The sequence below is a fragment of the Phyllobates terribilis genome, unplaced genomic scaffold, assembly GCF_046119375.1.
Source record: "Phyllobates terribilis strain yellow unplaced genomic scaffold, ASM4611937v1 Scaffold_2__4_contigs__length_985480577, whole genome shotgun sequence".
In the NCBI taxonomy this organism is placed as follows: domain Eukaryota; kingdom Metazoa; phylum Chordata; class Amphibia; order Anura; family Dendrobatidae; genus Phyllobates; species Phyllobates terribilis.
In genome coordinates, this window is record NW_027362762.1 from 102,068,798 (window position 1) to 102,096,400 (window position 27,603).

Genomic DNA, 27,603 nt, shown 5'->3' on the forward strand with positions numbered 1-27,603 from the left:
CAGTCTATACAGTCATTGCCCCAAACCTATAACCCCCTTCCTTAAAAATAATGTTTTTGGACAAAAATTATAATGATAATTTAGACAACTCTTCTTGTATGCTGTGATCTTCTATGCTTTGACTTGTCAGAGGATTAACACAAACTTTCGGCTCGAATTTCAAATCTCTAACCGGAGACCCAACCTATCCAATATCAACTATAATACTTTTTTTTTCGTATGTGACATTTGCGACCCCTTATACATACATGAATACGTAAACTCCACTGTTGCTGTAAATGCTAATAGCGTAAGGTACTTGGTTAGCATTTTTTGATCAAAGAGCGCAAAAGCCATCCAACCACGTGAAGGTGTACCTAAATATGGATGGTCCCTATCACTAACATCCTACCTCTCCCATGTGCCAAACCAGCCTCCTCTTAATGGGGAAGTGAACGAGGCATAGCTCGCAATTAAAACCTTGTCTGGCAAGGATGTGTAGTTAAGGATGCTAAGCCCTGGAGGCCCCTTTTGCATTGGGCCCTGGTGTAACTTCTATGTTTTGAACGCCCTTCAAGAAATATCCAGTGTACTAGTAGGAGGGAGTAGTTTCTTTTTCGGTCCTAATGGTTGGTCCTAATCCTATGTACTTTTATCATGGAGAACCTTTTTTAGAGAAGTTACTTAATACAGATATGCAGAACACAGGACTTGGCTATATATAAAGTAACTTTTGAAAGGCTTTACATGGCTAAATTTGGCCATACACAATTTAGATGGTTGTCAGCCGAGCGCTTGGCCGACAACCATCGAGCGCTCCTGTGTTTTCTATGAGAAAGCTGTTGTCAGACATCTGTGGCAACAACTTATCTCAAGGAGAGCAAAGGATCGGCAATCCTTTTTGTGTCACCTAATTGACCACATACAGTGATTTTTTTTTTTCTCTTACAATTAGCACCATATAAAAATTCTGACCAACTTCTTATAGTAATGTCCCCACCTTGTAGTAGTTTCTTGGTCCCCATCTTGTAGTAATGTCCCCATCTTGTAGTAATGTGCCCATCTTGGTCCCCATCTTGTAGTAATGTGCCCATCTTGGTCCCCATCTTGTAGTAATGTGACCATCTTGGTCCTCATCTTGTAGTAATGACCCACGCTGGTCCCTAACTTGTAGAATATTCAACTGAAAAGAATCACTGACTTCGGCGGCCCTCAGGGCCAGGCCGCAATAATTACTTGGGCCGCATTAAGCAGCCTCAAGGGCCGCATGTTTGAGACCCCTGCCATAGAGGATTAATCTGGAGAGATTTCATATCTGTATGTGTGTGTCCGGCACTTCATAGTGGAGTTGCTGCTGTTTACACATGATCACTAGAGTGAAGGTGCTTGACTAGAAAGTCACTGTGATCACGTCTTGCCTCTCTTCATAACTGTGCTGACTTTTAGGAAATTTTCATCAGCCTCACATATGCCAAATGAATAGAACTTGAAGCCAGATTGGAAATCTTTTCCATAATAGTCACTTATTTATTGTTTGGCTCCTCTGTAGTCTCTACCGATGGAGGAGCAGAGTCTACAACTTTGGTCGATGACAATGGCAGCGAGGAGGAGTACAGCTTTGATGATCGCTACCAGGCCAGTCCAAGATATCTACAGCCAGGAGGGGAGCAGTTGGCCATCAATGAGGTAGGTATAGTGTATTGTGATAGAAGATTGAAATGGGATGTTCTTTGTATGTTATTCTTGGACACCAATCCAAAACTTCTACCATGTGCCATTTATAAAACTAGTAAAGGAGGGAGTATTTTAAATGGGATTTGCTTATATGGGTTTTATAATATGGTTTCCTCAAATATTGTATAATCTGCAGCCATATTGATTTTCTTTATACATACTTATTTTGCACCTATTAAGACGCGTGGTCCATCATCCTCGGTTAGATTGTATTTTTCAGAGAATGTGGTTGGGAAAATAACTGTATAGGTTCATTTGGCTTGTGATTTCCGGAAGTGGTGGCAATTGACCAGTTTGAAAAATAAAGTAATGAGTAAACCCCCCCACCATACAGTTTGGTTAACTGTGGGCCGAACGATGGTTCAGATGATGATTTGGCCAGTAGCCATCTCACCCACACCCTCCCACACACAAGAGCTCTCAATCTGCTGGGCACACCTGTGTTCTGTAAAAGAAAGCCGTTGTCAGACATCTGTCGTCTGAAACATCCGCTATTGGTGGGTTTGGCCGACGTTAGTCTGATGTGTATGTGTAAACTTGCACCACACATCTCAGGGTGTCTTGAGGAAGAACAATTTTTTTGTGTTAGACTACTGCTCACTGCTTTAATCGGGACTTTAGTCATTTATTCTTGATGTATTTTGTTTTAGTTGATAAGTGATGGTAGCACAGTTTATGCAGAAGCATTATGGGATCATGTTACCATGGATGATCAGGAGTTGGCCTTCAAAGCTGGAGACGTCATACGAGTTCTTGAAGCTTCAAATAAGGACTGGTGGTGGGGGCGAATTGGAGATGCCGAAGCCTGGTTTCCAGCAAGTTTTGTCAGGGTAAGGAATCAACTGGCCACATAAATAAGATCGTGTCCAAGATGTCGACCTCAAAACCATGAACCTTGAGTTCAGTAATAAAAATTGTTTTATATCTCTAGTTACGAGTCAATCAAGAAGATGTCTCTGAAAACTCCGGTAGCCTTCACGATGAAGATCAGGACCCCGATATTGCTAAATATCGTCACAAGAGCACTGAAAACAAGGAGCAAATGCGAACAAATGTAATTCAAGAGATAATGAACACAGAACGGGTCTACATTAAACATTTGAAGGACATCTGCGAGGTAAACTGCAGGCTTCTCTCTCCCCACCACTAAACATACATCATAGTTACTTAGTCACTTAGTTTTATGTGCTTGTTTCCATTTTTTCTGCATTTGTAGTGGAGGAGGAAATAATTTATTGTTTTTACAAGGCTCATGCAAAGTAACACACAAGCAATACAGGAATTTTAGAATTGCCTCACACAGAAAGGGTTCTGGGGTGAGGCTTTTCATCGCCGCACTTTACTTCTCTTACTAATATTCTGTATTTCAATTAAAAACACTCGATTCTGAAAATATCAATGATGTCTCAGGGTCTATTCATCGGCTCTGACTGTTTGTCTGGGGTTTGTTTAGCTATGTAAATGATCTAGTTGGCCAACCACTTTCATATACATCATTGGTTAGATGCCAATACAAAACTTAATCTTGTGTGGAAGTATCAAGATTGTGCTTATGTCTTTAGATCTTGACACCTTTTAATAATTAAAGTATGTTAATAACTAGGGATGAGCGGACACGGTGCCAAACTCCACACACGGACTTACTTTTTTCCGGAAGTCCATTTTACTGTTCGGGTTTTGTGCCGAATAAGGTTTGTTGAAAGGCTGAGCTGGTCTTATTATGCCGGGAAGGGCCCAATATCCATGGACCTTCCCAGCCTATTAATATCAGCCCCCAGCTGTCTGTTTTGTCTTTGCTGGTTATTAAAAATGGAGATGGCCCTAAAGAAAAAAAAAAAAAAATGTGGGCGCCCCCTTACTTTTAACAACCAGCTAAGGCTACACAGACAGCTGGGGGCTGATATTAATGGGCTAAAAGGTTGGCCCCTTCCCAGCCTAATAAGACCAGCCCTCAGCCGCCCCAGAAATGGCGCATCCTTTAGATGCGCCAATACTGTCGCTTAGCCTTGGCTGGCATCAAGCCCAGGGGTTAGTAATGGAGAGATGTCTATCAGACACCCCAATTATTAACCCCGTATTTAAAAATAAAAAGACACGCACAGGAAAAAAAAGTTTATTTGACGAAAGATTCCCTGACACATTCCCTGGTTCACCCATTTATTTTTAAAAAATAATCCTCGCAGCTCCGACGTAATCCATTGTGGTTCCCACGATGTACAGCTATTCTCTACTGAAACCTATGGAGCATCGTTCTGAGAACAACGCTCCATAGGTCATACCCGGTCATGTCTCACCAGCGATGATGTCCAGCAGTCACAGAGTACTGACTTGGCCAATGGACCAGAGTTCTGCAAATCGATTCTCTCATTTATATTAAAATACATTTATTTTCAGCTGACCAAAACCTATAGTACAAAATAAATTGAGCTTATATACCAGGCTCTATGCCAATGCATCCCATATTGAATCCAATCTGATTTTTTTGAATCTCAGGGCTACATCAAGCAATGTCGAAAGCACACAAGCATGTTCACTGAAGCACAACTCAAAACCATCTTTGGAAATATTGAAGAAGTCTATAGGTTCCAGAAAACATTTTATAAAAACCTGGAGAAGCAATACCACAAAGAAGATCCTCATCTGAGTGAAATCGGGGACTGCTTCCTTGAAAATGTAAGTTGCGTATGTGTTAGTTCAAAAATACAATGTACCGGGGTGGCAAACAAGTTCCTAGTATCTACCCAGCTTTAAAGTGGTATTCTGGTCTTGGTATATAATGTGGTCATTGACCCAATATTATTCTCGATATCATCCCATATACAGGCAAGCTTGGCCTGGAGAAGCTTTCATGTGCTCTCAATAGGAAGAGATGAATAAGCCACTGCCAGTCACTGCTGGCGGTAGCTTCTCCTGGAGAAACAAAAGGATTGAATATGTAGAAATCTATTATGCCCAAACCTTCTTTCCCCCACATTTGCCGTTGTGCTTGTGTAGGGTTAGCACCAGGACACCTCCTTACATGTTAGGCCAGTTTTACTGAAATTGACAGGTTTGGTTAATAGATGGTCCACCATACATGTGGCCAGGGGCATGTCATCTGAGTGGGCTACCACTATGCCTAATGGCCTAGCCACCTGATATCGATCCTATGGAAAGGCAGATTCAGAGGACACAACGCTGTTTCCTGGTGTAATGGAAAGAATAAATTGTGTTATTTAGGCAACAGTATAACTGCATTTTTGGGCACCTTATGGCAGTGGTAATTGAGCATTATGTGTTGGTATTATTTGGGCACATTATTGTACATCATAAGATGGAGTTGTCAATAGAAGAACTTCACAGGGTATCAACTTACCTAAAGCCAGAAACGCATGTATTACTTAATACCGTGTCCGGGGTGACAAGGGCCCACCAGTAGCATTGACTCTGGGGGTCCACTCTTCAGCTACATGCAAATATTATATAATCCTCATTTATAAATTTAGCTTGCTTTTATAAAATTATAAACTGGGTAGTTTGTTGAATAAATGATGAGGTGCTGCATTGGTCTGTATATAGCAAATCAAGTGTACTGCTGAAATAGTGAGGTGGGTGACCCACTGCTGCAGAAATTTCCACCGATGGATTTACCCGCTGCCCTGTGGGCCAGTCCGAGCCTGACTTAAAACCTTTTATCATGCCCTTTTTTTTTGTTTGGAAAAATTTCTCTTTTAACTTTAACTAAAAAACTCACAGGGTTTGTAAACTCTAATTGTAAAATTTATATAAAAAAATCTATACATCGTAATAAAGATTGTATCACCAGGGTCAAAGGCTTTGTGAATTATTTCAATTTGTACTTATTACATGAAAGATGATGGAATATATTGTGATGCTTCTTTTTTGCACACATATGTAGCATGAAGGATTTTCAATCTACTCAGAATATTGTAACAACCACCCCAACGCCTGCCTGGAGCTTTCCAACCTGATGAAGCACAGCAGATATCGGCACTTCTTTGAGGCCTGCCGGCTACTGCAGCAGATGATCGATATAGCTATTGATGGCTTCCTGCTGACTCCAGTCCAGAAGATCTGCAAGTATCCTCTGCAGTTAGCTGAGCTACTCAAGTACACAACCCAGGACCACAGGTGGGAACCTTGCTGCTAAATGATTCTTATTTATTAGTTCCAACTAAAAAAAAAATGTGAAGTACTATGCATAGTCATTTTTTTCTGTCACCCACGACAGCACAACGAGAGAGGGGATCCGCCCTTCAAGGACAGGAAACCTTCAAGATAAAAAGGGCGACTCATCTCTCCGCCTCAGTGGTTTCCTGTCCTTGATGGGGGACCTTCCTTCTCGTCGGCGGCGACAGCAGCAGGATCGTCTTGCCGGGGCTGGTCGGTTGTGGCAGGGCACAGTCTCTGCTGCGGCCGGTCCCTTGGGTCCTGGAAGCCCCGCGGAGGGCGCCGACATCTGGTCTCCGTGCGGGCGGGGGTTTGCGGAACCTACACAGCATGGTAGCCGACAACCCTGCGTCCTGGATGTGATGTCACGGGGTGCGACCGGAAGTGACGATGATGCGCGCCGGGACCTCTGACCCCTGGATTTAATTTTTGGGGGAGGTACCGGAAGCTGTGGGAACGCCGGCCGGTGATCTCCATGGCACAATGAGGGTACTTAAGGGTAGATCACCGACTAGGCAGGGGTGCAGTGCACCGTAATGGCCTCACAGCAGCCCTCCCCACCGTATCAGCAGCAAGAGCAGTAGACCATGCTGCAGCTGCAGCAGCCCGAGGAGATGGAGCACCCACAGCAGCCTCAGCGCCAGAAGCGCACCCAGGAGCAGTGTCCACCACAGAGCAGGAGCACTGGGCGTTCTGGGACATGCAGCACCAAGGATTCAAGACAGCCGGCATAGTTCATGCAGGATCGATGATTCTGCGGTCTCCCGAGGAGAAGTGCCGGATACCGTCCTGCCTCCCGGTACCCTGTTTTTATCTACTGGGTGGTGAGTGAGCTACTTGAAAATCGACGTATTAATGTAGACTTTTTTCTGTTTTGTCTCTCTCTCTCTCTCTCTCCCTCTCCTTCCTCCTTTATATGGTCAGGCTGTCCCTAAAAAATGTACGGAGAAATCCAAGTATAGAGTATGTGCCCTGTGTGAGCAGGGTCTAACTAAAGACTGGCCCAAAAAGTTATGCCAGCCATGTATTGAGGAAACAATTTCGGAGGGAACCCTGGATTTTGCTTCAAATTTAAAAACCCTTATTAGGTCTGAGGTGGAAAAATCACTAAAATCGTTGTCCCAGACCCATAGAGCAAAAACTCCACCCACCCTTTCAGACTCTGAATCCAACGAGGGAATGCTGGATGACTCCACTGACTCTTCCTCTTTGGATAGCTAGGCCGGCACAGGTCATTGTTTTCCCCTGGAAAGTGTTGATAGCTTAGTAAAAGCCATCAGGTCCACAATGGGGTAAGTTGACCAGAAGGCAAAAAAATCGGTACAGGATATTATGTTCGGTACCTTGGATCGGAAAAAACATAGAGTTTTTCTGATTAACGATAAGGTGCAGGGACTTATCAGGCAGGAGTGGTATAGGCCGGAGAAAAAGGGTCCCCTTCCATCCTCCTTCAAAAGGAAATATCCCTTTGATGAGGAAGATACCTTTTCCTGGATTAAAGCCCCGAAGCTGGATGTTGCGGTGTCCAAAGCTTCTAAAAAATCTTCTCTCCCTTTTGAATACACAGGGATGCTGAAGGACCCACTGGACCCGAAGGTAGATACCTTCCTTAAGGGTACTTGGGAGTCATCAGCGGGGGCATTGAAACCAGCCATAGCAGCAACCGGTACGGCAAGATCCCTCATGGTTTGGTTAAACAGGTTAGAAGACCAGGTTAAAAATAACGATTCACAGGACTCCATTCTGGCCTCTCTACCAGTATTGAAAGGAGCTGCGGCCTTCTTATCTGACGCCTCTGCGGATTTCGCCAGATTAGCGGCAAGATCTGCGGCCCCGTCTAATGCCGGCCGTAGAGCGGTCTGGCTGAAATGTTGCCCAGGGGATATACAGACCAAAGGAAAGCTATGTTCTCTTCCGTGTGAAGGAGATTTTCTTTTCGGTACCTCTCTTGACACAATTCTTGAGAAAGCAGGTGACAACAAGAAGGGATTTCCTAAATCTTCCTGCTCGGCTTTTAAGCAGTCCTTTCTTTCGGAGGAAGAAATTTGGCTGCAGAAGGACATCCACAGAACAATCAAGATGGGAGGATCGTTCCAGAAAAAGGAAAGGGTTTTTGTTTGGCGGGCCCTCCCAGGATAGTCGCAAACCTGCAAAATGACACTCTATCCCAAGTGGGAGGGAGGCCCTCTCTCTTCCTTCCAGCCTGGGAAAGGATCTCTTCCAGAAGGTGGATCCTCAAATTAATAAAATCAGGATTAAAACTGGAATTTCTGAGGAACCCGCCAGAGAGATTTATTCTGACTGCCTTAAGATCCTCTCTACCAGCACAACGTGCACTGGAGGAAGAGATTTCAGGTCTCCTGCAAAAGAACGTCTTACTGGAGGTATTACCACAAGAGGACAGAAGAGGGTTCTATTCCCCCTTATTCCTTATAAAGAAACCGGACAATTCATTCAGAGTAATCAACAACTTGAAAGGCCTGAACAAATTCTTGAATCAAGATGGAAACAAATCAACGATAAGCCTTCTATTTCCCGGCTGCTATATAGCAGTGTTGAACCTAAAAGATGCGTATTACCATGTGCCAATCCATCACGACTTTCAAAAATACTTCAGAGTGGCCTTAACTGTACAAGGAGTCGTCAGGCACTTCCAGTACAGAGCTCTTCCCTTTGGCCTAGCAGTGGCGCCCCGTATATTCACAAAACTTATAGCGGAGGTTACGGCTCATCTCAGGGAGGAAAACAGATTGATAATCCCGTACTTGGACGACTTCCTAATAGTGGGGAAAACTCACGATCACTGCTTGGCCCAAGTGGATCAGGTGTGCACCATCTTAAAAAAATTAGGATGGTGTTTAAACATAGAAAAATGAAAACTGATCCCGCAAACAACTCAGATCTTTTTAGGCCTTACTCTGGATTCGGTTCCACAGGAAGGCCGCCTGCCCGAGCAGAAAAAATAAAAAATAAAAAATTTAGTTTCGGCAGCCATAACAAACCCAGTAATGACTCTCAGGGGGGCCATGTCTCTGCTGGGGTCTCTCACCTCCTGCATTCCAGTGGTATGCTGGGCCCAATTTCATTCAAGGAAATTACAATGGGATGTCCTAAAGAACGAAATCATCCTAAGGGGGCATCTAGAGGGCAGATTAACACTCCCTCACAATGTAATTCAGTCACTGCATTGATGGTTAATGACGAACACGTTACGGACAGGCATCCCCTGGGTTCCCCTTATTACCAGAGTAATTACTTTGGATGCCAGCCCCAGGGGGTGGGGGGCGCACCTAGACAACCACCCGATACAGGGGATTTGGTCAGAGGAAGAGAGTCTGGAGTCTTCCAACATGTGGGAACTACGAGCAGTAGAGAAGGCACTAATCAGCTTCTTACCCCTTCTACGAGGACATCACATAAAAATTCTGTCCGACAACCAGGTCACTGAGGCATATGTGAACCAGCAGGGGGGAACTCGCTCAAAATCACTAATGCAAGTTGCAGGGAGGATATTTTCTCTAGTGGAAGGAAAAGTTCTCTTTAAAGGCCCTTCATATCAGAGGAGAGGACAACACGAAGGCAGACTTTCTAAGTCGCAGGCCACTATTGCAGGGAGAATGGACTCTAAATCATTCAGTCTTCTCCAAGCTAGTGGCCATGTGGGGGTCTCCAGAGGTCAACCTATTTGCAACTCATCAGAACAGCAAATTAAAAAAGTTCTGCTCACTGAATCCCACGGAAAATCCTCTAGTAGTAGACTCCTTCCAGTGCAGATGGGATTTCAGTCTGGCCTATGCCTTTCCCCCAACGTGCCTAATTCCAGCAGTATTGAGGAAGATCCGGGAGGATCAGGCTCGAGTGGTCCTCATAGCCCCCTTCTGGCCCAAGAGACCATGGTTCTTTTGGCTGAAGAGCATGTCAATCACGAACCCCTGGATTCTTCCAGAGATTCCCGACTAGTGTTGAGCCACCCCCGTAGTGTTCGGGTTCGGTTCGGTTCGTCGAACACCGGGATGTTCGAGGAACTGTTCGTCGAACTGTTCGTCGAACACCTTAGAACACCGTCGAACACCGTTAAAACCAATGGCAGGCAAACAAAAACACATAGAAACACATAGAAAACACCTGCAAAGGTGTCCAAAAGCTGACAAACTGCTCAGAAGACACTCTCTTTAAAAAAGCCGGCCGGCAAATTCAGCAGCGGCATACACCGGTACCCGACAATTTAGACAAGAAGGAATAGAGCATCACACATAGATAAGATAGATAGAAACATGTCAGTCACACATATAAGAAGCACAGTGACAGTGTTGGTTACTGCACTTGTCATTTAGTGTAAAGGATTTATTAAAAAAAATATTAGTGTTTTCATGCACTGTCTCTTTAAAAAAGCCGGCCGGCAATTCAGCATCTGTACCCGACAATTTAGAACAGAAAGAATAGAGCTTCACACATAGATTAGATAGATAGAAACATGTCAGTCACATATATAATAAGTACAGTGGTAGTGTTGCTTACTGTACTTGTCATTTAGTGTAAAGGATTTATTTAAAAAAATAATAGTGTTTTCATGCACTGTCTCTTTAAAAAAGCCGGCCGGCAATTCAGCAGCGGTACCCGACAATTTAGAACAGAAAGATAGAGCATCACACATAGATTAGATAGATAGAAACATGTCAGTCACATATATATGAAGTACAGTGATAGTGTTGGTTACTGTACTTGTCATTTAGTATTAAAATAAAGGATTTATTATTAAAAAAATTGGCGTGGGGTTCCCCTTAATTTTAGGCTCTAGCGGAGGTTAAGCAGATGGCTGGGGCAGATGTTTGAAGCCTGGGAAGGGGGTAATACCCACGGAGCTTCCCAGGCTACTAATATCAGCCCCCAGCTGAATACATAGCCTTTACTAGCTATTAAAATGGGGGACCCCCCAAAAAAATGACGTGGGGTCCCCCCTAATTTATTAGCTAGCAAAGGCTAGGCAGACAGCTGGGGGCTGATATTAATAGCCCAGGAAGGGAGCCATGAATATTGGCCCCCTCCCAGGCTAGAAACACCAGCCGTCAGCCGCCCCAGAAATGGCGCATTCATAGGATGCGCCAATTCTGGCACTTAGCCTCGCTCTTCCACGCTGCCCTGGTGCGGTGGCAGGGGGTAATAGGGTTGGGGTTGATGTCAGCTTATAATGCCAGCTGACATCAAGCCCAGGTTAGTAATGGAGAGGCGTCTATAAGACACCCCCATTACTAACCCCATAGTCAAAGTTAAAAAAAACACAAACACCCAGAATAAAGTCCTTTAATTGAAATAAAGACACAATCCTTTATTGTTCTAAATTAAACCATACTTACCATCACGCCCATTCCAGCTGAAGCCAACGATCTCCTGCAATAAAAGAAAAATAATAAAGCAACCTCATCCTTACCTTTCCATGGTTCCCACGACAGCTTCAGCTCTGCTACATCGAGATGACAGGCTGGACCGCAGCAGAACGCTGCCATCCAGCCTGTCATCCCGCAGACACTGAGAAGCGCAGGCTTGCTTGCGCTGCTCAGCGTCTCTCTGTGACGACATCCAGATGAGCCGAGTTCATGTCCAATGAACTCGGCTCACCTCATGCACGTCACTGACAGCGTGGGAAAATTCTCACGCTGAAGCGCTGATTGCAGGAGAATTTTCCCACGCTGTCAGTGACGTGCAGGAGGTGAGCTGAGTTCATTGGACATGAGCTCACCTCATGCACATCACTGACAGCGTGGGAGAATTCTCCTGCACTCAGCACTTCAGCGTGAGAATTTTCCCACGCTGTCAGTGACGTGCATGAGGTGAGCCGAGTTCATTGGACATGACCTCGGCTCATCTGGATGCCGTCACAGCGAGACAGTGAGGAGCGCAAGCATGCCTGCGCTTCTCAGTGTCTGCGGGATGACAGACTGGATGGCAGCGTTCTGCTGCGGTCCAGCCAGTCATCTCGATGTAGCAGAGCTGAAGCTGTCGTGGGAACCATGGAAAGGTAAGGATGAGGTTGGTTTATTATTTTTCTTTTATTGCAGGAGATCGTTGGCTTCAGCTGGAATGGGTGTGATGGTAAGTATGGTTTAATTTAGAACAATAAAGAATTGTGTCTTTATTTCAATTAAAGGACTTTATTCTGGGTGTTGTGTTTTTTTTAAATACTTTACTAGAAATTCATGGCGGTCATGTCTAATACTGGCGTGACCCCATGAATTTTGGGCTTGGGGCCAGCTGATAATACCAAGCTGGCCCTAACCCCTTTATTACCCAGTGAGCCACCGCACCAGGGCCCTGGATGAGTTGGGTACAGCGCCAGAAGATGGCGCTTCTATGAACGCGCCATTTTCCGGGGTGGCTGCGGACTGCAATTTGTAGCGGGGGGGGGGCCCAGAAAGCTTGGGCCTCCCTGCGCTGCAGATTCCAGCCCCCAGCTGCCTAGTTGTACCTGGCTGGACACAAAAATAGGGCGAAGCCCCACGTACTTTTTTTTTAATTATTTCATGAAATTCATGAAATAATTAAGAAAAAAAGGCCTTCCCTATATTGTTGTGTCCGGCCAGGTACAAATAGGCAGCTGGTGGTTGGGGGCAGCCCGTTCCTGCCTGCTGTACCTGGCTGGACACAAATATAGTGCGAAGCCCCACTTCAATTTTTTTTAATTATTTCATGAAATTCATGAAATAATTAAGAAAAAAAGGGCTTCCCTATATTGTTGTGTCCGGCCAGGTACAAATAGGCAGCTGGTGGATGGGGGCAGCCCGTTCCTGCCTGCTGTACCTGGCTGGACACAAATATAGTGCGAAGCCCAACTTCAATTTTTTTTAATTATTTCAGGAAATTCATGAAATAATTTAAAAAAAATTGACGTGGGGCTTCGCACTATATTTGTGTCCAGCCAGGTACAGCAGGCAGGAACGGGCTGCCCCCAACCACCAGCTGCCTATTTGTACCTGGCCGGACACAACAATATAGGGAAGCCCTTTTTTTCTTAATTATTTCATGAAATAATTTAAAGAAAATTGACATGGGGCTTCGCCCTGTTTTTGTGTCCAGCCAGGTACAACTAGGCAGCTGGGGGCTGGAATCCGCAGCGCAGGGAGGCCCAAGCTTTCTGGGCCACCCCCGCTGCAAATTGCAGTCCGCAGCCACCCCGGAAAATGGCGCGTTCATAGAAGCGCCATCTTCTGGCGCTGTACCCAACTCATCCAGGGCCCTGATGCGGTGGCTCACTGGGTAATAAAGGGGTTAGGGCCAGCTTGGCATTATCAGCTGGCCCTAAGCCCGAAATTCATGGGGTCACGCCAATATTAGACATGACCACCATGAATTTCTAGTAAAGTATTTAAAAAAAACACAACACCCAGAAAAAAGTCCTTTAATTGAAATAAACACACAATTCTTTATTGTTCTAAATTAAACCATACTTACCATCACGCCCATTCCAGCTGAAGCCAACGATCTCCTGAAATAAAAGAAAAATAATAAAGCAACATCATCCTTACCTTTCCATGGTTCCCATGACAGCTTCAGCTCTGCTACATCGAGATGACAGGCTGGACCGCAGCAGAACGCTGCCATCCAGCCTCTCAAAATAGTGCTCTAAATAGCGCCAGACATGCAGGACACGCTTTTGGTGCACGAACAGTTATCGAACATAACCTCGAACAGCCGAATTTTTTGCAAATCGTTCGGGTTCGTCGAACAACTCGAACACCGCCCAAAACAGCTCGAATTTGAGATTGGCGAACAGTTCTAGTCGAACACCGCTCATCTCTATTCCCGACCTTCTTGCTCAAGGTCCTATATTCCATCCTCAGGTGAAAGGATTGCACTTAGCGGCCTGGAACTTGAGAGGTCGTTGCTAGAGGGTCTGGGTTTCTCATCGAATCTAGTTACTACTCTTCTAGGTAGTAGGAAACCAATCACTACTAAAATTTACAGTAGAATCTGGAAGAAATTCTTCTCATCTCAGGGATTCTCCCTGGGGGGAGGGGGTGTTCCCGTAAAGGCCATTTTGGAATTTCTTCAAAGAGGGCTGGAAAAAGGCCTAGCGGTTAGCACCCTAAAGGTTCAAATCTCTGCCTTAGGGGCCTTGTATAATTATAATGTGGCCGGTAACACATGGATTTCCAGGTTCTTGAGGGCATGCAGTAGATCCAAACCAGCCCCTATAATAAGGGTCCCTTCTTGGGATTTAAGCTTAGTGCTAAACGCGTTAACAAGTTCTCCCTTTGAGCCCCTTAGCTCAGGGTCCATAAAATTACTTACCCTAAAAGCAATACTTCTTGTGGCCTTAACATCAGAACGGTGGGTTAGTGAGTTACGGGCTTTATCTGCAGATCCACCTTTTACCTTAGTTCTAGACGATAGGGTAGTTTTGAGACCAGACCCTGGTTTTCTACCTAAGATTGTATCTAAGTTTCATATGTCTCAGGAGATAGCCCTACCATCCTTCTGTCCTGAACCAAAAAATAGCAAGGAGGAAAGATTTCATACCTTGGATGTCAGGAGATGCCTTATACATTATTTAGCATCCACAAGCTCATGGAGGAAGGATAGGGCTCTATTTATCTCCTTTCAAGGCTCCCGAAAGGGATCAAAGGTCTCAAAAGGCACTGTATCAAAGTGGATCCGGGAAGCCATCACGATGGCCTATACGGCATCAGGCAGAGATCCTCCTAACAATCTGAAGGCCCACTCTACATGGGGCATGGCTGCTTCCTGGGCAGAAAGAGCGGACGTGCCCATTGAGCAAATATGTAAAGCGGCCACATGGTCATCTCCGTCCACTTTCTATAATCACTATAGGCTTGATCGTTCTGCCTCCTCTGATCTCACATTTGGGAGAAGGGTTCTGCAGGCTGTGGTCCCTCCCTTAAATACTTAGTTCTCTGTAATTCTCTCGTTGTGCCGTCATGGGTGACAGAAAAAGACGTATATTACTTACCGGTAATGTGTTTTTTCGAAACCCATGACAGCACCTTTACATTCCCTCCCTATCACTATGGTGTTCACCTTCCGGTTGGTGGGTGTTGAAGTATTCAAATGGGTGAAATTTGTTTATGGTTAATAAAATTATGTGCTTTAACCGGAGAGTCCTCTCATGATCTGTAATCCACTGATGCGGAGAGAGGTGCCGCCCTTTTTATCTTGAAGGTTTCTTGTCCTTGAAGGGCGGATCCCCTCTCCCGTTGTGCCGTCATGGGTTCCGAAAAAACTCTTTACCGGTAAGCATCATGGTATAAAGCATGGATATAGATAAATAAATCACAGGTAATACAAATTATTTTCCCATTAAATTAAATATCAATCTTTTTAGCTCCTCCTGCAGAATAGACCTCACTAGAGATGAGCAAACCCGAACTTCAAAGTTCGGGGTTCTTACCAGAGAGTCAGTGTCCGGTGCTAAATGGCGAACACAGTCTGTTGTAGTGTTCGGAGTTCCGGGGGAAGTCCGGGAGGAGAGAGAGAGTATTTTCCAGCTCAAAAGTTTGGGTCCCCATTGTTTTCAATGGGATTTGGGTTCTGTTTTGAAGTTCAGGTACAGTTCTGGTACCCGAACCAAACTTTAAAATAAAGTTCGGGTCGGGTACCAGAACCCAAACTTCCACGGGTCCACTCATCCCTATACATCACATTGAATGTGACAGGTTTCCATTAAGTCAGTGTGTGCAAATGTAAAATATTTGACTACATTTTTCAGTAATGACGACAGACCAGAAATATATCAATCAAAATCTTATTTTTGAGACACTTCTACTTCAGATAGCTTTAATTCTATAAATATAATACAGAAATGTATTAATAAAACTACTCTACTATGCTCTACTTCCCTACTAAATGTAACTGAATGGACATAGATTTTTTTTCTGCACTGCCCCTAGAGGTCAAAGATGGAACAACGATTGAGCCACAGTAAAAATTCGATAGAAGAATATTTTTGTTGTGGGCTTCCCAGACCATTAGTGTGTAAATTCTCCTATATTTGAACTCTATTGCATGGTTTATAGTGTCTATGTAAGAAAAGTGTGAAAACCTACTGATAAGACGCACTGATGGAAAGCAAGGGGGTTATTGAGCTAGAAGACTTCTCATTTAAATTTTAAGGAAAGAGAGATATATGTATCCAGTACACAGGCTTTGTTGTCTATCTCCTCTGGAACAATTCCCAAGCCATTTCTCAGCCCTCAGTACAAACTGTCACTGTTCGCTCCTGAATTGACACATTCATCTCACTTGGCTTTTAATGTTGTTTTGATGTCTCTCGTTGCTGCAGTTCCCTGGCCTCCAAATTATATTCTTAATTTCTCTTCCTCTTATCACTCCATACTTCTTGGTGTATCGTGTGACCGCAGACCTCCCTCTATCTGGGCTAACGGATGGTCCTCTCAGGAACACAATGAGAGCAGTGTTGGGCTTTGCTGGAGCTCAGCAGGGGAAAGCGGAGAAGGTCTGCAGTGTGATGGCTGCAAAATATTCTATTCTTTCCATCCCAGGAAAGAGCGAGAGTGCACAGCTTTCCTGACCCTAATATTTAGGAATTTATTTATGGGAGAATATGAATATTTTAGAAGTTCAGATCTATGGTTTAAATACTAACTGGAATAGAGGGATCCAGTCACAGCTATGGCATGTACATAGCATTCAATACTTGTAGTATACAGCTCCTCAATGCTACATTGTCTATTCTTCTTGGTTCATTTTTGAGGTTGGAATCTAGAGATTTTGTGTTATAATTCCATATCCGTGTCCGTGTAGGGCTCACCCACAACTCCCACTCACTCAGATCATGCCACCTGTACATCAAAAACATCTCCAGAATCCAGTCTTTTCTCATCTTCAAAATGACAAAACCTCTTACTGTTGCTCTGATTCATTCTAGTCTTGATCACTGCAACCCAATACTAATAGGTCTTTCTCTCTTTCTATTCTCCAAACTATGCTGAATGCAGCAGTCAGGCTCATATTTCTGTCCACCTGCTACACCAATGCCTCCATCCTGTGCCAGTCATTGCACTGGTTGCGCATCCACTACAGATTATTTATAACATAAACTTATCACGTTCACCCACAAAATTCTTCACAGTACTGCACTACCCTACGTCTCCTCCCCCATTTTTGTCTACCTTCTAACACGTCCTCTCCATAGTACTGCACTACCCTACATCTCCTCCCTCATTTTTGTCTACCATCCTACGTGTCCTCTCCACAGTACTGCACCACTGCACATCTCCATTTTCATCTGTTTTGTAGCACTACCCATTCTCTCCACAGTATTGCACCACCCTACATCTCTTCCCTCCACCACTCTAACCATACTCTCCATTTTACTAATGATCTATGACAAACATACTCAATAATCTAAACCTGTCACTCCCGTCTCAAAGACTTTTCTCATGCTGCACCAGTTTCCTGGAATGCACTACCCCAGACAATCAGGATAATTCTCAAGGTCCTCAGTTTTAAGCGTGCCATAAAAACACATCTTTTAAGGCATGCCTGTTGTCTCACTTCACTAACCTAGCTTATTTTGGTTCTCAATTCCTGCATTTTTTTCAGAATTTGGTCCTTTTTATCATCTATTCCCACAACCTCCAAGCACTCAGTAGCACTTTATATCTGGATATAGACAGTTACTGTCTGGTGACCGGTTCATGCAGCTTTACATGAATACTATTTCTTACAAGGATGGCTGGACCATATACTACTAGCACTTTCTACCTTTTGTGTCCCTCCTACTTCCATATAGATTGTAAGCTCTTGTGATCAGGGCCTGCACTCCTCTTGTTTGAATTGTTGAACTATATGCTACTCATTGATATTTGATATTTTTGTACATTTCCCCTCTGTATTGTAAGGTGCTATGGATTATGTTGGCGCTATATAAATAAAATAATAATTATTATTTCATAATAAATCACAACTGCCAGGTCACTAGTTAGTGTTTGCCTTTATTACACATCGGGTCCTTCCCATGAAGCGAGGATATTGTAATGTATCGGAATAGGATGTACATAGAACCACCCTGCTTTCTGCAGTTGACTGACTGTGAATTGGTCAACTATGAGTTGTAAATGATTCGAGAGGGTTTTTGGGGACATACCTTAGTTTGCAGTTGACCACTAGTAACAGTTACTGATTTCTGCCATAGTCTTTGAATTTCAATTTTTAGGTCTTGATATTTTTCATCCATTTCTTTTTTTTATTAACCCTGTTATCGCGACGATATACTCCCTCTTTTTCCTGATGGTTAAGTTGGGTTTGGACCAATGCTTTGTCCATTTGTATGCGAAAGTCCCACAATATTTTCACGTTCATTTTCGACTACTTTTTCGACTGTTTGCTTATACTAGTTCTTCTTAGCGAGCGGCTGAAAATCTTCACAAATGTTCAAATGAATCAAATTATTATTATTATTTTGCCCAAACAGAATCTGAAAAAGAAGGGGGTCTTGCCTATTATAAGTTAGTGGGATCCATGGGTCGTTCCAGCACTGCATTAGGGTTTCTATTTGGGATTGAATCTGCAATGCAGATGTGAGCAGAGCCTGAAGGAGTTGTTGTATTTTATGTGTTTTTTTATATGATATCATCTATGTTTTGTTTGGTTATAAATTTTTATTCTTTTGACATGGTTGTGTATTTCTTCGTATTGGAAAAAAAATGTTGGTATCCTTAAATTTTTCCACTGGTCAACACCTTCCATTCCTTGTTATAAATTGTTCCTCTTTTGTTCTGCAATGTTTTATGTCATGTTTAACACCCGATTGTTGACATTGCAGGGATTACAACAAAATAAAAGAAGCCTATGAAGCTATGAAAAATGTTGCTTGCTTAATTAATGAGCGGAAACGGCGGCTGGAGAGCATTGACAAGATTGCCTGCTGGCAGGTCTCTATAGTTGGGTGGGAGGTGAGTTCTTGAATTCGTACTGTAGATATTGAAATTCGGCGTGCCGGGAAATGAGGAATCCTAAAGTGATGGTTATGGTAATTGTGAAACTTTGTGCAATAGCTTGTGACTGGAACTCCACCGTATAAGTCAGTAATTTGTTTTCTTCAAAGAGAGCATTCCTTGAATTGCTCATTTAATGTTTAATCCTCTTCTAAATCGTAGATCTCCTAAATAAGGATTGTAATAATAACAGCATTTCTGTTCAGGAATCTGGTAAAGTTGGGCGTTGAGCCCTTTAAATGTTTAATGGCAGCCATATTACTAGTCATTCAGATTTACAAGAAATTATATGACTACTTTTTATTCGTGTATTACAGGACTTACTTGACCTAATAGGAATGTTGCCAAGTTTTCTTGACTGCTGAATTGCAAATCTACTTATGGGGTGATCCTCTGACCCTATGCTTTAGGCAGGTGTGCGACCAAGTGATCTGGGAAAGCTGAGGGACAACCACTATGGCTAAGAAATGGCTGTATACAAAATTAACAAGATTGTCACATAAACACATTTATCCAACAAGACAGATGATTGCTGGAAGTAAGATCACAGGGACCCTCCCCGATTGTTATTGTGTCCCAAAGTGTCTGTTGTGAATGGCATGGTAGACCGCCACTCTATTCACTTCTCTATGGGTGTGGTATTGCCCATCTGTGACCATCATTCCCATACAGTGGGTACGGAAAGTATTCAGACCCCTTTTAATTTTTCACTCTTTGTTACATTGCTGCCATTTGGTAAATTCTAAAAAGTTCATTTTTTTCTCATTAAGGTACTCTCTGTACCCCATCTTGACTGAAAAAAAAAACAGAAATGTAGAAATTTTTGCCATTTATTAAAAAAGAAAAACTGAAATATCACATGGTCATAAGTATTCACACCCTTTGCTCAGACACTCATATTTAAGTCACATGCTGTCCATTTCCTTGTAATCCTCCTTGAGATGGTTCTACTCCTTCATTGGATTCCAGCTGTGTTTAATTAAACTGATAGGACTTGATTTGCAAAGGCACACACCTGTCTATATAAGACCTCACAGCTCACAGTGCATGTCAGACCAAATGAGAATCATGAGCTCAAAGGAACTGCCCAAGGAGCTCAGAGACAGAACTGTGGCAAGGCACAGATCTGGCCAAGGTTACAAAAGAATTTCTGCATTACTCAAGGTTCCTAAGAGCACAGTGGCCTCCATAATCCTTAAATGGAAGAAGTTTGGGACCACCAGAAGTCTTCCTAGACCTGGCTGTCCAGCCAAGCTGAGCAATCGTGGGAGAAGGGCCTTGGTGAGAGAGGTAAAGAAGAACCCCAAGATCACTGTGGCTGAGCTCCAGAAATGCAGCAGGGAGATGGGAGAAAGTTCCACAAAGTCAACTATCACTGCAGCCCTCCACAAGTCAGACCTTTATGGCAGAGGGGCCCAACAGAAGCCTCTCCTCAGTGCAAGACATATGAAAGCCCGTATAGAGTTTGCTCAAAAACACATGAAGGACTCCCAGACTATGAGAAATAAGATTCTCTGGACTGATGAGATGAAGATAGAACTTTTTGGAGATAATTCTAAGCGGTATGTGTGGAGAAAACCAGGCACTGCTCATCACCTGCCCAATACAATCCCAACAGTGAAACGTGGTGGCAGCATCATGCTATAGGGGTGTTTTTCAGCTGCAGGGACAGGATGACTGGTTGCAATTGAAGGAAACATGAATGCGGCCAAGTACAGAGATATCCTGGATGAAAACCTCTTCCAGAGTGCTCTGGACCTCAGACTTGGCCAAAGGTTCACCTTCCAACAAGACAATAACCCTAAGCACACAGCTAAAATCACAAAGGAGTGGCTTCAGAACAACTCTGTGACCATTCTTGACTGGCCCAGCCAGAGCCCTGACCTAAATCCAATTGACCATCTCTGGAGAGACCTGAAAATGGCTGTCCACCAACGTTCACCATCCAACCTGACGGAACTGGAGAGGATCTCCAAGGAAGAATGGCAGAGGATCCCCAAATCCAGGTGTGAAAAACTTGTTGCATCATTCCCAAGAAAACTCATGGCTGTACTAGCTCAAAAGGGTGCTTCTACTCAATACTGAGCAAAGGGTCTGAATACTTATGACCATGTGATATTTCAGTTTTTCTTTTTTAATAAATTTGCAAAAATGTCTACATTTCTGTTTTTTTCCAGTCAAGATGGGGTGCAGAGTGTACTTTAATGAGATAAAAAATGAACTTTTTAGAATTTACCAAATGGCTGCAATGAAACAAAGAGTGAAAAATGTAAAGGGGTCTGAATACTTTCCGTACCCACTGTAGAAGTGATGGGCATGCATGCACACTTCAGTACCATTCACACAGGGGACTTTGGGACACCCATTTTATGATTGGTAGGGGTTCCAGTGGATGGACTGCCAACAAACACCCTTTTAACACAAGGGAAACTGCTAATTAAAGACCAAACAGATCTTTGAACTCTATTTTATAGCTTGTGTAGAGATATTTTAGAAATCTGTGTCACATCCCTAATTACTGGAAGATCTCAGGAAGATTTCAGCTCTGAAGTTTACAGAATTGTAAATGCAGCTATAGTTTATAATCCAGACTGTAAATTCATGACATTTTGTTCCTCAATAACAGCATTTCTGTTCAGGAATCTGGTAAAGTTGGGTGTTGAGCCCTTTAAATGTTTAATGGCATCCATACGTATATGATTAGGATCCTGAGTTAAAAAGTTGCTAAATGTGAACTATAAAACGATGTTCAATGTGATTATATAGTTTATCAACTTTATTTGTCTATAAGTACAGGACCACTTACATAGGGCCCCACCTAAGCGGCTACATCCATGAATGTGGCTATTTTACAGGTTCCTCACTTCCCAAACTCAATGTTTTAGTGCCACATTTGCTCTAAGCCTAAATTCCAAAAGTTTGGACCCTCCCAGTAGATACACATTGCTAAGAATGAAAGGACTACAAATGTCAATATACATTATATTTTTTAGGGACAAGACATTTTAGCCCGGAGTTCTGAGTTGATCCATTCAGGGGAACTAACAAAGCTCTTCAAACAAGGCAAGAGCCAACAAAGGACTTTCTTCCTCTTTGACCACCAGCTGGTTTTCTGCAAGAAGGACTTGTTGCGGAGGGACATATTGTATTATAAGGGACGAATAGACATGGACGAGATGGAATTTACTGACGTAGAAGATGGAAAAGACAAGGACTTCAATCTCAACATTAAGAATGCTTTTAAGATGGTGAATAGGCAAACCGACGAAATGCATTTATTTTGTGCCAAAAAACTAGAGGACAAGCAGAGATGGCTCCAAGCATTCTTAGATGAAAGAAAGCGAGTCCAGGAAGACAAAGATATGGGTAAGTTTGATATGTTGTTTTTGTTTTTTACCCAGGTGCTACAAGATCAATATAACGTACTGCACCCAAAAGTGTTTTCGGAGTTGCTGCTGCATGTATTCTCTTCAAAAAAGGGGTTGCAATAGCACCTGGGCCGTGGAGCTTAAGGGGCCCTAAAGGTCTCCTTGGCCCATATGAAGAGACCATTACTTTTAAAGACGTACACTAGTTGGGAGCCCCTTTGGAGCTTTTGCATTGGGGGCCCTCAAGCTTCAATTGCGCCACTAGCTAAAAGCACTAGGTTTAGCTCACCTAGAAAGCAGTCAGGAGGTGAGGAACCTACCGACTTCAACACCTCCCTCTTGACTCCTGGAAGGGATACTTATTGCATTTCTTGTTTTTATTGTGCATAACCCCTTTCACATGTAAAGTGCTATGGAATAAATAGTGCTATATTAATAATAATAAAAATAAGAATAATTTTGCACAGCTCCAGTATACAGAACTGTCAAAATTACTGCCTTGTCCAATCCAGCACTATGTTGTAGAGATATATAGTTACAATATAAAATTTATCCATTATTGGGGTCTTAGCTAATGGACCCTCATCAGTGATTTGAAGATTTTACTGTAAAATTTACAAAATCAGATATTGAATATGTGTAGAAACACCTTTAGATCAAGGTGGATTTACATAAGCTATATGATAAAATTGAATAACGTATATGATTATACTCTCCTATCAAATGGCGTACATTCGAGACTTCAAAGGACATTCACCAACATGTAGATAGAGGGCTTGGCCAATGTGTTCTGCGAATGTTTACTCCTTGATATGATTTTAAAAAGACCTCCTGATACATAGTACATACTCCCCCTAATACTTTTTTTAAAATATAACCTCCATTACTTTCCCTAGATGAAAGTAGTTGGAAAAAGTTTATACCGAGAGCAAATGGGCTAATTACCCTAGGACATCCACCACCTAAAATGCCTTGGGGCCACCATTTAGCTATAAAAACTTTCAGTCAATTTAGTACTGCCAAAATAATATGGATAAATATTAACATATACTAGCTAGTCCGTTTTCCCATACTATAAGTCCATACACCTAGTAGCCTAAATGGCACAAAATTATTGGGCCATTCACACAGCACTTTAAGGAGTGGAGAAAGGTTGAGGACATTTATGTTTTTGGTGTACACTTTCAGCTCCTAGGGACTAAACATCACACTATTTTTATGTGCCATTCTGGAATTAGAGAAGGCAGCATAGTACGCTGTCCTATTACTAGCCATGCTCCTCAGGCAGTGGCAATCTTCTTTTATATATTTTTTTTTTTTGGGTTTGGCTTGGCCACTTTTTTAGTGTTTTAGGACGAAAAACCACCAGGACCACTTTGGCTCCCATTAGTTTTCTTGCACCCTGCAAAATTTCATTGATTTCACTTACCACTATGTATGGTCTCCCACCCAATATTTTCCCAAGAGACTTCCACCAAGTCTAAATGTTATGATGGTTGTTAGTTGCTATGATGGTTTCGTTCTCTTTTTTTTAGTATGTTTTTTCCTTTTTTAAACATGGCTATGTGAGTGATTCCCAAAGTATTGGACATGTCTGAGTGAACCTCAGCGGTTGCATAAGATATATCCACGTAACTATGTATAAGCCATAGATCATCTGTTGCCTTGAATAGCAGTGGAAAGCGTTGCTTGGAAATGCTGGACTTTCACAAGTGCGATAAGGCTGAGTCACGGCAAACTTCAGCAGGAAGGTATTGCCGTGTGGAGGGGGGATCTCTTCCTGGAATCTTCTGACAGTCGGAATTTTCCCAAAGAAGCAATTCTATAATATGGCATCATCTCCTCCCCCTGTAATCTCTATATAAACTGATATGCCAGGCTAGAAGGCATCAGTTCACCTGGATTCTTCACATTACACTTGCCAGCAAGTATGAGACAGCACTTGGCAATTCCTTATTTTCTCATCACCACTGGTAACTATACCATTCTGCTCTATGGATGTGTTTTATGATGTTGCATCTGATGCTGTATCCGATTTACTTAGATCCCTTCATTGATTGCAGCAGGCTAAGAGGGATTTTCCTCTTTTTATTTTTTTTTTAATGGACCTAAATCTAATTTATATAGTTTACTATAGTTCAGGTCTGAAATATGCCCTGACCTTAAGGTACATGTTCAGTTTTTGCACCTCGGTGGGTCCTTTACTAGTTTGTTTCCAACACAGGACAGCGTTTCCTGACTGTGAGCGGAGCTGAGTGTGGAGGGGGCTGACTATATCACTAGATAAGCCAGCCCCCTTCTCTGTCACATGATGTATGTGATGATGAACTGTGAGCTTTAAAGGGGTATTCCAAACGCTAAGATCCTATCCCAATAAGTAGCAGGTGTAATAATAATAATATTAGCAAATACCTCTAAGTAGAAATGTAGTATAGTTTTTTTGATTCGCTATGTCTCTTTCCTCATGTGCAGGCATTGCAGGACCTTAGATATCCATGGTTACAACCACTGATATAGTGACAGTTAGCTAGTTGTAACGATAGATACCCAAGGTCCTGCACATGAGGAAACAGACATAGCGAATCAGAAGAACTATACTACATTTCTAATTGGAGGTATTTGCTAATATTATTATTATTACACCTACTACATATTGGGATAGGTTCTTGGAGATGGGAATACCCCTTTAATGGATGGGGTCCTCTATGCTTTTTTACTAGATGTTCTAAATGTTTGGCTTTATGTTTAAGTATCAGCCATATGATTCTAAAGCTTTGTGGATTGTATCAATCCTGTATAAATACAGGATTTTAATGTATTGGCACCTGTTCACATGTTGTCATGGGAGTTTTGTCTGAAACCCCCAAAAATGGGATTTGGAAACGCTCCTGGTGGAGCCATTCACTATAATGAGGCAAGAAGAATCGCTACGCGTCCATCTGGTTTACGTTCAGGCAGTGTCCGTCTTTCTTTAGATGGACACAATAATGTGGTAGACTTTGCTTTTGTGTCCTCCTAAAACGACTGACACAAACAGAACTGAGGGCAGATGGAGTACAAAGTAACAGGCTCGGTCTGGAACATGTCCAAATCCCAGTTTTGGGGGGTTTAGAGGGAATCCCTGAGTCGTGAACATGTGGATCAATCATGATGTGAATAGGCCCTTAGTTGGGTATCTAGCTTGTTCTGATTCTCTAGGTTATCGTGCTACAACTACGGCATGGCAAGCATTTTGGACAGATTCATTGCCATCTACTTATAATATATCATATATAAATATGGAAGGAATGTATTCAGGAAGGCCTTGTAGTAAAATTAAAATTTGACCCCACTTCTGGAGTTAGTCAAGCCTTTGGTCTTGGCATTGGCAGCTTTACCTTCTATAATCTTGGCTCTAAGGCTTTGAGTGGAAGCCAGGCACCAAACAATCCTTTCTGCTGTTCATTATAAACCACTCAAAGGGAAGGATATATAACCTATATATGCCCCTATGTAGGAGAAAGCCGCAATGTGACCCGTGTGCCACCAGGATGCCCCATAGTGCTTATTCAATAGCTCCACACTATCCTCATAACAACAATTATGGGTTTTCTCTTTTTATTAGGAATGGAAATATCAGAAGACCAAAAGAAACAAGCCATGAACAATGCAAAAAAATCCCGACAGGGCAAGATGAAAGGTGGGTGTTCTTTTTAAATAGTTATATGTAGTCTCTAGTTCCTTGTTTTCAGCTATTTCAGGCCTATAAGCATAAGAATATTACTTGCATCTCCAAAGATCATACATACATACATGTGTGATATTAGTAGTATGCATGGTTCGTATGGTCGTGACCGGGCCAGTGCAAACTTCAACTGAAGTTTATTGCGGCACTGAGACCCACCGGGTCTGTGCGCTTAAATACAAACTGCCGACGAATCAGAAGCCAGCAGCTGGTGTCAGCATACATGTGACTGGGGGCGCATAGCAGTGACGTCGTGCTCCCATCGCTTGCACACTGAAGTCAGCTGCTGACTTCAGAACAGGATGCCGCGTGGTGGGAGAGTCTAGGGAAGGTGAGTAGAATCATTTTTTTATATATATAGATTACAGAACAGCGGCAGGATGGGGGGATGTATATACCAGGATATATATATATATATATATATATATATATATATATATATATATATATATATATATATATATATATATATATATATATATATATATATATATATATATATATATATATATATATATATATATATATATATATATACCCGGATGGGTCTCAGTATAAGGGACATATATACCCGGTTAGGGCCAGGATGAGGAACATATATACCAAGATGGGGGGGACATAGATACCAGGAAGGAGCCCAGGATGGGGGACATTACTACATAATGGGGGAGGAGGTGCAACTGTATGTCCTTGTAGCATTTTAAATCCTATAAGAGTCCATATATCTGATGAACAGGGGGAGGCCCAGGTCCAAATCTTGCACTGGGCTCATCGGACTCTAGTTACGCCAATGGTAGTATGTCCTAATTTTCGAGGCTTGCCTACTCAGTTTAGTGCTGCTTTACCCACTTTTAGGACCCACCTGCTCTTATTCTAACTGTTCACATACACGACATGCAACAAACGCACCAGACCTTGATAATATGCAATACTATTACTAGACAGACGTAAATCAATATGTGATTGAAGACGGCTCCTAATTATGTTTGTACTGTCAATGACTCATTCCCAGCACAGCAAAGGCCTAAGGCTGGATCTAACCCCAATACGGTGACATTCAGCAGTCATTTTATAACTGGCTTACCCGACACCAACACTGTCTGTGTGTATGGGGTAACTTATGGGTCATTGACAATTCCCCTGTATTCTACTCTTGCCAAGCAACAGATCTACATGACAGAATAAATGAGGAGCTGGATGTGGACATCCTTAATTCTGTCATTACCAGTATTAGATCAGTGAGGCTGGTATCATGGCTTCATGGTCTACAGCTTTAAAGGACCTGATTACATCGAGATACACCAATTCACACCTCAAAATGTGTTATGGTCTCGTATGTTAGACCTGAGCGTAGGCCAAAAAATCTACACCCCCAGTAAAACTTTTTTTTGTTAATATCTTCCTGCACCCACACCTCTATATGGCAGTTAAGGCTGATTTATAAAAGTAAAATTTTTCCCATAACCGGCCTAGGTTGATAATTAAAAGCCCTTCTACATATGTATGACACAAACTGTATGAGGATGAATAATCATTGATGTGATCATTTGGTCCCTATACAGTTTGTGTATTACTCTCTATTCAATCCCTGTTCACACTGAGAGATGTGCTGCCAACAATGATGATTTTTAGGCCCTCAAAGACTAATGATGTTGCT

At 42.7% G+C, this 27,603-nt stretch overlaps 1 protein-coding gene across 4 annotated transcripts in view; it reads left to right on the plus strand.

The window, feature by feature from the left end:
• SPATA13 (spermatogenesis associated 13) overlaps nucleotides 1-27,603 on the plus strand; it is a 98,220-nt gene that overhangs the window by 62,528 nt on the left and 8,089 nt on the right. For all 4 annotated transcript variants that reach the window (XM_073662444.1, XM_073662445.1, XM_073662446.1 and 1 more), the window contains 8 exons: nucleotides 1,529-1,665; nucleotides 2,364-2,543; nucleotides 2,645-2,830; nucleotides 4,207-4,386; nucleotides 5,612-5,844; nucleotides 18,683-18,812; nucleotides 21,848-22,220; nucleotides 25,827-25,901. In XM_073662444.1, coding sequence (XP_073518545.1) covers nucleotides 1,529-1,665; nucleotides 2,364-2,543; nucleotides 2,645-2,830; nucleotides 4,207-4,386; nucleotides 5,612-5,844; nucleotides 18,683-18,812; nucleotides 21,848-22,220; nucleotides 25,827-25,901 — 1,494 coding nt within the window. The remainder of the gene's footprint in view (nucleotides 1-1,528; nucleotides 1,666-2,363; nucleotides 2,544-2,644; nucleotides 2,831-4,206; nucleotides 4,387-5,611; nucleotides 5,845-18,682; nucleotides 18,813-21,847; nucleotides 22,221-25,826; nucleotides 25,902-27,603) is intronic.